The sequence below is a fragment of the Rhinoderma darwinii genome, chromosome 7, assembly GCF_050947455.1.
Source record: "Rhinoderma darwinii isolate aRhiDar2 chromosome 7, aRhiDar2.hap1, whole genome shotgun sequence".
NCBI classification, from domain to species: Eukaryota; Metazoa; Chordata; class Amphibia; order Anura; family Rhinodermatidae; genus Rhinoderma; species Rhinoderma darwinii.
In genome coordinates, this window is record NC_134693.1 from 18,232,598 (window position 1) to 18,245,171 (window position 12,574).

Genomic DNA, 12,574 nt, shown 5'->3' on the forward strand with positions numbered 1-12,574 from the left:
AGAGACCGCGGCTACTGAACACCAGCTTGGGGGTATGATGCACATAGGAGAAAACACTGCTAACTTTTTATTTTACAGAGAGGTTACTAAACTCCGTCCTTGCGATGTTGATCTCCAGGAGAGAGCAGCGCTTCATTATTTGTTTGCCAATTCTGAACACCAGGAGAGAGAGCAGCGCTGCATTGTGTGCTTGCCATGTTTTCAGCAGCGACAAACACAATGACCGCTCTCTCACTCCTGGTGATCAGTGCCGCCAAGCACACAACAGAGCTGGACACCAGAAGAGGGAAGTGTGCCAGCAAATCATGCCCCAAGTGCCGTCTGTGGCACCGGTGCCACAGGTTGCAGACCTCTGGCCTTAACTAAAACATAGAAGCAATGAGGCTTATGTATCAATCTGCAAACAATGTACAAATGTATCCACAATTCACAGACATGTTTGATACATGATCAATGTTTCCTTATAAATACTGATCCCAGCACTTATTCTAAGTCGGTTCACATTTGCACCATTTATAACGGAATCCACGTCGCAGATCCGGATCCACAGTACGACGGATACTACCAGCACCCGACAGACCCCAATTGACTTATCTGATCTGACAGAACCTACAAAGGAGACTCTGAATGCAGATGTGAACAGAGCCTAACCAATACATTATTTTAAAGAATTTTTATTTTATATTTCAAAATTAAATTTTTCTTCTCTTCTCTTTTGCATTTAGAGAAAACCCATTTAGATCCCACAAACCCCATCTAAAAGAGAATATCTTCGAAGACTGCTAAATAATTTATCTGCCCTCTGGTATAAGAAAAACAAATATGTATACAGACACTCCACACGACTCTTAACACATTCGTCTATCTGGGAAAATAAAAACATATTGCACTTTTTATCTCGGTAACAAGGGATAAAAATTGTCAAACCTATGATCCGAATGTAAAGACATGTAAGAAATATAACACATAATGCATATGGAGGCTACAGGCTCGGCTAAGCCTTAGGATCGCTACCCCCTCCCCTGCCCACCTCCCCTCCCCCCGTCCATGTAATGCATCTGTAATTCTGTATATTCTTGAGATATGACAGCGGTATAATCCGTACCCCCCGCTGCGTAGAACCAGCCGGGCTGCAATGTTCTGCCTCCGAGATATACAGACACATTACACTTGTCACTGCTACGAGAATCATTTGCAAACTGCCAGTTGTACGAATTGAACTGTAACCAAACTGTGAGCCTGCTGTGAGCTACAGATGTGTGAAAATAAAAGAAGTCTTGCATCGGAGGCATTCTCCCGGTAACGCTAATGTTCCGTAACAAACTTGATGTACCGGGTGACAGCAGGCGATGGATCGCGGCGCACAAACTTGTAACATATTACATCATTTGAATTTTGTTCCACTTGCAATGAGAGACCCGGTAGTAAATGTTAAGTAATCACGGAGGCGCTACATGTTTTCAATTACCAACCTTCTGTCAGGTTACCTGATGTTTATTGAACTCACAGCACAAACCAGGAAAAATACAAACCTAGCGGTAGAGATTGGCAAAGACCTGATTTTTCATGAATTAATTGTCTTGGAATTTTTGAATTTGGATACTTTTGAATTTTAATGTAGCAGAGATGTATTTGTCATTGGACGCAAGTCAATGTAACATCACAATGTTTTTTTTTTATTTCTGGTGATAAACCTGTTATATTATCTTTTGTTAGTTATTCCCAAAGGGTTAAATGATGAATTCAGCTCTGCTACATCCGTGAAGCGTGTTATATTTTGGCACATTCTTCTGTACACACACAGCTGGTATGAGCCTCCACTTCTTTAATCAGGTCTTCCGATGACACTTTGGGGTTAGCTTGCCAGTCCTCCAGTGCCACTGCTGATTCTAAGAAAGAAAAATGTAGGTCAAAATGTAATACAATAGTCGTTTTATCTCCAAATCAATTCATTTATGTGGAAAAAATAAAGGTTGCGTTTTTGTAGAACCTCAGATGCTATTTACCATCTATAGCTGGGAAGTTTTAGCTTATAATTAGTGTATTGGATGGATTTATGATAGTGCCAGTTTCTTGTTTATCCAATTAACTAGTGAAGGTGCCAAAGTAGCAGCTTTAGGGGTTTCTATAGGGTCCACGGTGGAGGGGCAACATCTTAGTTTTACCTCAACTTTTCTCCTCCTACATGTGACCCTGCTCCATCTCTCCACACTCCTCTAGATGTGACCTTGCTCCATCTCTCCACACTACTGTAGATAAGACCTTGCTCCATCTCTCCACACTACTGTAGATAAGACCTTGCTCCATCTCTCCACACTCCTCTAGATGCGACCTTGCTCCATCTCTCCTCACTCCTCTAGATGTGACCTTGCTCCATCTCTCCACACTCTTCCAGATGTGATCCTGCTCCATCTCTCCACACTCCTCTAGATGTGACCTTGCTCCATCTCTCCACACTACTGTAGATAAGACCTTGCTCCATCTCTCCACACTCCTCTAGATGTGACCTTGCTCCATCTCTCCACACTACTGTAGATAAGACCTTGCTCCATCTCTCCACACTCCTCTACATGTGACCTTGCTCCATCTCTCCACACTCCTCTAGATGTGACCTTGCTCCATCTCTCCACACTCCTCTAGATGTGTTCTTGCTCCATCTCTCTACACTACTGTAGACGCGACCTTGCTCCATCTCTCCACACTCCTCTGAATGTGACCTTGCTCCATCTCTCCACACTCCTCTAGATGTGACTCTACTCTATCTCTCCACACTCCTCTAGATGTGTTCTTGCTCCATCTCTCTACACTACTGTAGACGCGACCTTGCTCCATCTCTCCACACTCCTCTGAATGTGACCTTGCTCCATCTCTCCACACTCCTCTAGATGTGACTCTACTCTATCTCTCCACACTCCTCTAGATGTGTTCTTGCTCCATCTCTCTACACTACTGTAGACGCGACCTTGCTCCATCTCTCCACACTCCTCTGAATGTGACCTTGCTCCATCTCTCCACACTCCTCTAGATGCGACCTTGCTCCATCTCTCCACACTCCTCTAGATGTGACCTTGCTCCATCTCTCCACACTCCTCTAGATGTGACCTTGCTCCATCTCTCCACACTCCTCTAGATGCGACCTTGCTCCATCTCTCCACACTCATCTAGATGCGACCTTGCTCCATCTCTCCACAATCCTCTAGATGTGACCTTGCTCCATCTCTCCACACTCCTCTGAATGTGACCTTGCTCCATCTCTCCACACTCCTCTAGATGTGACTCTACTCTATCTCTCCACACTCCTCTAGATGTGTTCTTGCTCCATCTCTCTACACTACTGTAGACGCGACCTTGCTCCATCTCTCCACACTCCTCTGAATGTGACCTTGCTCCATCTCTCCACACTCCTCTAGATGCGACCTTGCTCCATCTCTCCACACTCCTCTAGATGTGACCTTGCTCCATCTCTCCACACTCCTCTAGATGTGACCTTGCTCCATCTCTCCACACTCCTCTAGATGCGACCTTGCTCCATCTCTCCACACTCATCTAGATGCGACCTTGCTCCATCTCTCCACAATCCTCTAGATGTGACCTTGCTCCATCTCTCCACACTCCTCTGAATGTGACCGTGCTCCATCTCTCAACACTCCTCTAGATGCGACCTTGCTCCATTTCTCCACACTCCTCTAGATGTGACCTTGCTCCATCTCTCCACACTCCTCTAGATGTGACCTTGCCCCATCTCTCCACACTCCTCTAGATACGACCTTGCTCCATCTCTCCACACTCCTCTAGATGTGACCTTGCTCCATCTCTCCACACGCCTATAGATGTGACCTTGCTCCATCTCTCTACACTACTGTAGACGCGACCTTGCTCCATCTCTCAACACTCCTCTGAATGTGACCTTGCTTCATCTTTCCACAGTCCTCCAGATGTGACCTTGCTCCATCTCTCCACACTCCTATAGATGTGACCTTGCTCCATCTCTCCACACTCCTCCAGATGTGACCTTGCTCCATCTCTCCACACTCCTATAGATGCGACCCTGCTCCATTGCTCCACAGACTATAAAAAGGGGAGTGCGGGTTTAAAGGGAACCTGTCACCAGCATTTTAGCTATAAAGCCAGCAATACCTGGTAAAAGTGGGTGAAAAATCATTGTCATCTAAGCTATAAATATGTTCTAAGTCAGTTCTGTAACTTTAGTATTCCGTTTTTCAGTGGTCCCACGCCGTATGCAAATGAGCAGAAAAGAGTCAAATCTTCATCTGAAAAGAGTCAGATTTTCATTCCTTCAGCGTCTCAGAGTGGACTCCACCTCCTTCTTTTCGATTGACAGCTCCTTAGCCAGTCAGGGCCGGACAGGTGCCGGTGGTGGGCGGGGTTAAGAAGCTGCGTCCCAGAGGGAAAACGAATTACCATAAAAGGCGGGAAGAGTTTAAACGACTACATTTACCGACAGAGGAGGACTTCAGGAAAGAAGAGCGACAGGAACGAACTCTGGACAGCTGCGGCCATTGAGGGGTCAGGCTAGTTTGACAGGTAAGATGTTGATGACAGGATCCCTTTAAACTGGGAATAGAGAAACAATTCTCTTCTCTTGGACAAGTGGCATTGGTTGTGAATTTGTATCACACTTTTATGTCCCAGTATAGTATGGTTGAATAAATAAGCACCAGGATTGGGCCCACATACACTTTCTCCCTACATGAACTCCTCAGGGGAGGGACAAAACTACATTAATGGATTTCTTTTCTAATTCCTTTCAGGCTCACTATGGGGCAGATACCTTTCTATCCCCCTGCATACTATTACTACACAACAATGATTCACTGCTTCACTACCTATAGAATTGTAGAATTGTGTTAACGCTTCTATTCGACAGCTGTTCATACATAGCAGGGGAGGACACAAACAATTGAGGGCCCCTGTATAAAAAACAGTATGTGGGCCCCCTGCCGCCAACATACCTGCAAGTTACATCTTCTCTTCTTTAAAATAATGACTGTAAACTTAGTTTTTGCTCTGATTTCTCTAGGAAATGGCCAGATAGTGCTAAAGGGGTTGTATAGGATTAGAAAAACATGGCTGCTTTCTTCCAGAAACAGCTCCACACCTGTCCACAGGTAATGTGTGGTATTGCAGCTTAAGCCATTTCCTTTCAAAGAAGCTAAGCTGCAATACCAGACGCAACTTACTTAATTTTGTTAATTTTTTGTGACAAAGATGTGCCAAGAAATAATATTTTATGCCATGTCATTTAGTTTAGTGAAAGTTTTGTTTCATTTTACAGCATTCATCTATTTTATGTTTGTTCTTTTACTATAAAATTGACTGTTTATTCCTCAGTGGAGATTACAGTCTGATATCCTTACAGAGGCATGTATGCACACTTCTCTATATCCATACACAAACTTTTCATAAGAAGCAAACTATACTGTAGGTGAGATATGTGAAGTGTTGGAGGAAACCGGAATACCCTGCAACCAACATAAACTTAGGATAATTGAAAAACTCTATGCAGATTTCGCCTTTGCTTAGACGCATAAACACGGCATCCAATGCTAGTCCTTTGCTTTTGCAAAATGTACAGGACCAAGTTATTCTCATATATTAATCATGGCCAAAATAGCACAATTATTACTAATCTATAGTTGTGGTCAATGTAGAGCGATCAGAGGGATCAATAATCCTCTGTGACGGCTGACCTTATTCAGTTCGCTCAGAAGAGGCTTAAAGGGAATACATTTATTATATGAGGGTTAGTGAGACAAATCGCTACTGGAACCGTCCACATTGTCGGCGCTATTTAATCAAAAGTTCTAGGAGACCAAGGGCTCAGCTGGTGACACCCATCATTGTAACTCTAATCATGTTGAAATGCACTTTATACTTTATTTATATCATGCATAAAAAAAAAGCATAAAGTCAAATTTCATGTGACTTTCCCTTTAAAATATGCAAATATGATATCACAAAAGCCAGCAGCGGGCTATGTAAATGTTAGTTACAGCAATGAATCATCCCGCGCGCTGCGGCTTCTTCGCTTGTGTCCCAGTTTTTACACTTGAATACCCTTGTACATCTATTCATGTCCTGTATCTCCATTCCCTTATGTAGGGGAATAACGAAAACACCTAGATATAGAGTTTAAGTCCTCAACCTATAGTATGTGTACCCCCAGGGGGTACGCACCATGTGTCTACGGGGTACTCGCATTGTCCTCATGCCGTGCTTTTAAATGTAGGGGCTATGTGTCTTAGAAAAACGAAGAAACTTTGATATAGAGGTGTACAAAGTGCTCTTACTTGGCAATAGTTCTGCTTTTTACAGGATTGTCCCATGAAGCAGACCACATTGGAGCGTGGTCTATGAAAATTTTGGACTAAAAGGGGCAATGGTGCAGTTTAGGGGCCTTATCTGTGCGTGGCTTTAAATGTCACTAGGTATCAAACTAGGTATCCTCCACAGTAAAAGATTGCTAGGTCACTATGGTTTGCACTGTGGAAGTACTGTGGTTAGCTGCGTTATGGGGGTACTGTGACCAGCGTTGACACAGGATGCTGTGAATGGCTGCGTTTTGGGGCTCTGAATGGCACTATTGGGGAGTATTGTGGCTGGATCTTTAATGGGCGCTGTGGCTAGATATATTATAGAAGCCATGCGGCTGCCTCTGTTGTGGGGCTCTCTGGCTGGCAGTATTGTGAGGGCACTGTGGCTTGGTCTGTTTTTTTGGCCTTTGTGGCTATTACTATTACACGGCATGGTGACTGGCTGTGTTACATGGTTACAACTTGTATTAAAGCACAGAGCTACAGACCGACTGGTTCTTATTGGAAACAGTCAACAAGCCTGTTAGCAGATATACCCATAACAGCTTAGTTGAGATTTGATTTAGCAGTGGGCCTCATTCACATATCACAGTTTTGACCCAGGCTTTAATGCATTTCCTTTATACTCCTCAGTTCAAGCGTTTAGCTACAGAACACAAATAAAATAAAATAAAAATCGCACCACTACTGCACTGTGTGAATGAGGCCTTTTTCCTACATTAGTGTGACTGGAGACAGGCAAAGCTAGGCAGAGGGAAACATGACAGGGGATAAGGGAAATACAGGCAGGTAGGGGTTAACAGGTTGCGAGGGAATGGTTATTTACAGCCCGGATGGGCAAGAAGTGGGAGGTTCCAGGAAGAGGCGGTAAATCCAATGGGCACTCCTCCCAATTTTTACATCCCCATTCGCAGGACACTTTAAGCTCCGCCCTAATCGGCCTGGGATTACCCACAAAACATCCCGAAAATTTACACTGCAAATGTCCATAAATCCCACCCATTTAGTGACCGTTAAACAATCCCACAAAAATGGGGACAGTTGGGCTTTTTCCATTGGGAAGTCTATGGAGATATGGCTCCCGGTCTTAGGGTTTAGGCCCAAATGTTGCAGAAGTGGAATGGCGACATGTTACTGCCGGTGTTGGCGGCTGAGGGTAAAATGGTGGCGTGCAGGTGTTAATGTAATGGTTGATTTATCACTGTGACCCCCTTTCTCTGTCTCTTTTATAGCAATTGTTGATCATAATAGTTTATATTTTGTGAAAACTTTTATTTGAAGGATTATTGTTATTTATGTTTTATAATAAAACAGCTCGTGGCCTTTTATTCAAAGTAACCCCCAGTAACCCCCCATAGTGAACCTTATTATACAGAGCCTGGTATAATTCCAAGAATACAGATCACAAAAGCAAGCTCTTTGTAGACATCGAGGCAGCAAGGAATGCTGGGAGATTTCAGCTCTGAAACCTGCAAAATTGTGAATGCAGTTCTGGACCATTACTTACCTCATAGATCCCTGTCATTCCAGCGCCGCCGCTCCGTTCCTCCCCGCCACAGTGTATTGACATGACGTGCCCGTACACCCATGTGGTCGCTGCAGCCAAGCACTGGCGTCAGCAATCCTGTACCGTATACCCACTGAGACCAGTGATTGGCTACAGTGATCGTGTGGATATACAAGCACATCATCACTGCAGCTATCTCAATATACAGCGGCGGAGAGAAACAGAAGCGGCGGCGCTGGAACAACGAGGATCTTTGTGTTCAGCAATAGCTCTTTTTTTTTTTTTGTATCCCTCCTACCGTGGCCAATTTTTTTAAATAACTCGGAAAACCCCTTTAAATGTTTGGCCAAGGTTCGTTTGGCAGATGTATGAAAAAAGTGTCGGGGCTTGTTGAATTTCAACATGGCCGATCCTTTGTTCTCAAGGAAGATAAGCCATTGGGAATGTATGCATGGTTGGCCGAACCGAGCCTGCATGTGTATGGGCAGGTTGGAAAGAGTAGCTGTCAGACAAATTCGTTATTCGGCCGACAGCTACTGGAGGAGTATGGCCACCTTTAGAATTTCCATCATATTTGAGTCCAGGAGGAAATTATGCCCAAGCCAGGAGATCACATCACTGTTCAAGGCAAATTAATTATGAGCTTATTCCCCTGTGGTCCGCACAGACTACGTTAGTAGTTGGTTATTATGGCCATTCTCCTGTAGGTTATACATTAAAGTTAATGGCCACATGCAGCAAACTGTACCTTTAGGAAGGCAGTGAAACGCGACAGTAATTGGGACCGCTGTTGCTGGATGACATCCTTTCACACATTTTAATACCGGCTCCGCTGAAAAACAGGTTGACTGACGTTCCCCAATAAACTCATTTTCTAACATGATGTATTGCCGGCCCAGTGCACAACCTACGAGACAATAAAAAATGAATGTGCTGAAGGGATAAATATAAAATGTTATCTAAGTTTTATGTATGGGCTCAAGGTTGACATTTTGGTTATTTCCACTCTTATGAATTATTATTTTTGGTGGACCCAGCTTACACATATCATTCATAAAGAGGCTTAGTGTATCCCGGCAGAACATTTACAAGGTGAATTTGCTCACACACAGAAGATAAATATTCCTATGCGTGCATTTGCCGTTTTTCCTCATTGTAGTGAATGGGACAAAAGGGTCACAAAAACGCTTGGCATAAAACATGATGGACCCCTTAGAGTCATAATATGAAAATTTAATGACAAATTCCATTGGACATGTCCATGATGCCAGTTGTGTACAGAAAAAGAGGGAGCCCCATAACAAAGATCAAAATGGGCTCCTCATTATGGTGCTAGTTTATGCCACCTAAAACAGATGGGTCTGGTGTTTGTTTGTCCCCCCACACCCATGCCAGGACCTTGGGCCTATTCCCCACCCCTTGTTAGCTAGCAATGCAGTTCCTCTTTAGATGGGAGTCCTGTGGTTTTCCCATCCTAGTAGTAAAGGGAAATGGGACCAACCAGGGTTGGGCCCTCTCTCTCCAATGACCTCATAGCAGTCACATTATCTGCCTCTATGGTAGGTGTGCCCTTGCAGAATGCTCATATGATCACCTATAGGCTTTTTTACATGCTGTTGAAAGTAACCAACTAACGCCAAACCTCTAACTGTCTAAAAGAAGTTGTCCCAAAACCGACATTTACCACCTATCCACCGGGTAGGTGATAATTGTCTGACTACTGGGGGACCCTTCGCTGGGACCCACACCGATTACTTGAATGGGGGTTCCGAGCACCTAGTTCGCATGGGGTGGTGGTTGACCATGCACGCTACCGCTACATTCAAAGTCTATGGGACTGGTGGAGCTAGCTCATCTACACTGTGTGAGTACACTCTAAAAGAAACCGGTGCGGTGCCAAAGGGGTTTGAGCTCTACAGAGACCTTTCATTCTAGTAATCAGTGGTGGTCCAAGATCACGGACCAATGTAAATTTTACTTGAATCTATGAAATGTTAGGATATTATTTGGTTTGGATTCCCCCTTTAAAGTGTAAAAAAAAATCTGAAAACTGGGGCTCTTCATCCCCACTGAAGTTTGACTTATATGAAAGCTCCCCTCTGTCCTCTCTGTTGGTGAAGCCAATGATGGTCCATGACATTGTTATGGACCACCCGAGAGTCTGCACAGGAACTACTTAATCTACTTCAAGGCAATGTGCAGGTGTCCGCTGTGGGGTAGAAGTGGATGATGAGGATCTTTGGAATGGCAGCTTCAAGAAAGTCAAATTTTATATTTTGTAGTATTTGGACTCCCCGTGCTCTGGAATATGCTGGAACCCGTTTTATTTGGAAAACTGGAGTCCCAGCAAAGGTTTACATAGGGGCAAATGTTAACTCTATCATGAATCTGTATTTCCAGTTAAACACATTAACATTTGGTTTTGTACGAGTTATTGTTCTATACCACGGGTCAGTAACCTTCGACACCCCAGCTGTTGTAAAACTACAATTTCCAGCATGCCCTAACATCATTTGGCTGGAATAATAAAGCCTTTGTCTGTCAGTGCATGCTGGGAGTTGTAGTTTTACAACAGCTGGAGTGCCGAAGGTTGCTGACCCCTGTTCTATGCTATCAGTCATATCAGACATTGGGGGGGCGAGACTGGTTGTTTGTGTGATATAATGGTGCAGTATAAAGAATGTCTGACAATAATCGTCTTATCTGATAATAATCATCAATAGTCAATCTTACTTGATCCACATGAATTATCTGGCACTGTCCATGAGTGAACCAGGGCGACACAACTCCTCGCAGTTTCATGGTTCGGCTTTAGGAAATCATTTTTTGGACAATGATCGGCATTCCCGCAAAGCCCACAAGTTTTCCCACGCATCAGTGGAGTAAGTTGTACCTGAAATATGATTATCATATAGACTTAATTGGGGAACTGGTTTGATTTGCATAAATTATATATGATATTTGCATATACTGTATTAAAAAGGAATGAATTACAACAGAATTCGTCAGCATTGTGCTGATGCAGATGCTTAAATTAAAGCTCCATCTAACACTGCAATTGGCATCAGCTAATATAACACCTAGCATCTTTGTAATAACTCTTTAGGATCTTTTCTATTATTATTCATTGATGTTCACTTTTTACTCGGAGCATTGTACACAAATATCTGCCATTGCTGCATAGAAACTGTCAACAAGCTGCTGTTGGCAGATCTTATACACTTAGATTTTGGTAATTTTAGCATTGCTTACCTCGGCTGATTGACCATTGAATGAAACCTGCTCAACACCGTTCTTTGGCGCCTTTACTGTCACTGTCGTTGCATTTCTATGAATTCTGATACAATCTACAGTAAAGTACAAAACATACACAGTGCGGGTTTATCATGGTATGAGACTATGAGTCCAGTTCACACGTGTATAATACGGCCACATTTTAGCATCCATATTATAGTTGCATTACCCTGACCCTCTCTCGTCCCATGTGGTCCTCCTGAACGGATCTTAGACCACCATAGAACCCTATGGCGGTCTAATTTCGGCTCAGTAGATTGGTCAGAGGAGTCCGGGTTTTACTGCTGTAATATAGACGCTAACATTTTTCCGTATTACAGCTGTGTGTAACTGGCCTAAGACTGATTTCATATCTACTAGCAGTCTGCACTGACTTTCTAGATAAAATTTTATAAACATAAAAGGCTACAAAAACAAAGTATTCAATTGGAAGGAAGCTGCATCCTCTTACCAAAGCCGACAAGTATTCTAAAAATATTCACAAAAAAAAAAATCAAAAAATAAGCCTCATGTGTTATAATAAACCAAGTACAATTCAGCCATATAACCTAATTGGTCTACCTTCTCACACATATTTTTGGGTTTGGGGGTGGTCCGCCATCAGGCAAAAAGTGTTTACCCTAAAGTACTCAGGAGGTTATAGACCTCTATATAGAGCAGATGTCTGGCACATTACAAATGACACATCCAGGGTTCCTGCTATGGTAGCGGGGATGTAACATTATATCATGTGCCATTTACAGGTACACAACATTTACTATATGCCAGACATCTGCAAACCATAAAGGTCAATAACCTGAAACCGCGTGTTTGAGGCCCATTGAGTTTGAACCCGTGTCCCAAATACAGGACGCAACCGGGGGTCGGCAACTTTTACTGCACGCTCAATGCCATTGTGCACATAGCCTTATACAGTATCGGCGGTCATGGAAGTTGGAAATTTTACAGCGGTATGTTCACTTCCTCGGTATTCAGCTACTATTTCTTTTCTTTTTCTAGAACTCACAAAGAAGGAAAGTTAACACTGTGAAATACAATGAATGTTTCATGAGATAAAATGGTCGTGTCAATTTGATGGTCTTCCATTCGTCACACTTTTATCGCAATATTACTTCTCAGTGATTCAATCTACTACCTTTTATCTGTGCCGCCGCCTGCGCTAAGCTTTGTGTTCTGTTATTGTGACCCTTGTATTACTGTACCTTTTTCATTTGTATATGTGTCATTCTTTAATAGCAGCCACATTCCATTCAACAGAACATGAAATTCCTCTGAAGCGTCGGTGTAGATAATAATATCACTAAGAAATAATACAGGAGTCAAAAAATTAGATGGAGAAATAAAATATTCATTATCTATACGGGAACAAAGAGACATTAAAGGAGAACAAGCCCTCGTCAATTATTACCTAATGAGGGACTCTTGGGAACTCTTTAAT

General features: G+C 43.1%; 1 protein-coding gene across 1 annotated transcript in view; it reads right to left on the bottom strand.

The window, feature by feature from the left end:
- Positions 1 to 1,483: 1,483 nt before the first annotated feature.
- The window catches only part of LOC142657049 (vitellogenin-1-like), a 99,218-nt gene continuing 88,127 nt past the window's right edge, over positions 1,484 to 12,574 (bottom strand). The window contains exons 30-34 of the mRNA XM_075832099.1: positions 12,339 to 12,436; positions 11,095 to 11,189; positions 10,576 to 10,735; positions 8,591 to 8,749; positions 1,484 to 1,889 (exon numbers count right to left, since the gene is read on the bottom strand). Of these exons, the coding sequence (XP_075688214.1) occupies positions 1,771 to 1,889; positions 8,591 to 8,749; positions 10,576 to 10,735; positions 11,095 to 11,189; positions 12,339 to 12,436 (631 nt within the window). The 3' untranslated portion in view covers positions 1,484 to 1,770. The remainder of the gene's footprint in view (positions 1,890 to 8,590; positions 8,750 to 10,575; positions 10,736 to 11,094; positions 11,190 to 12,338; positions 12,437 to 12,574) is intronic.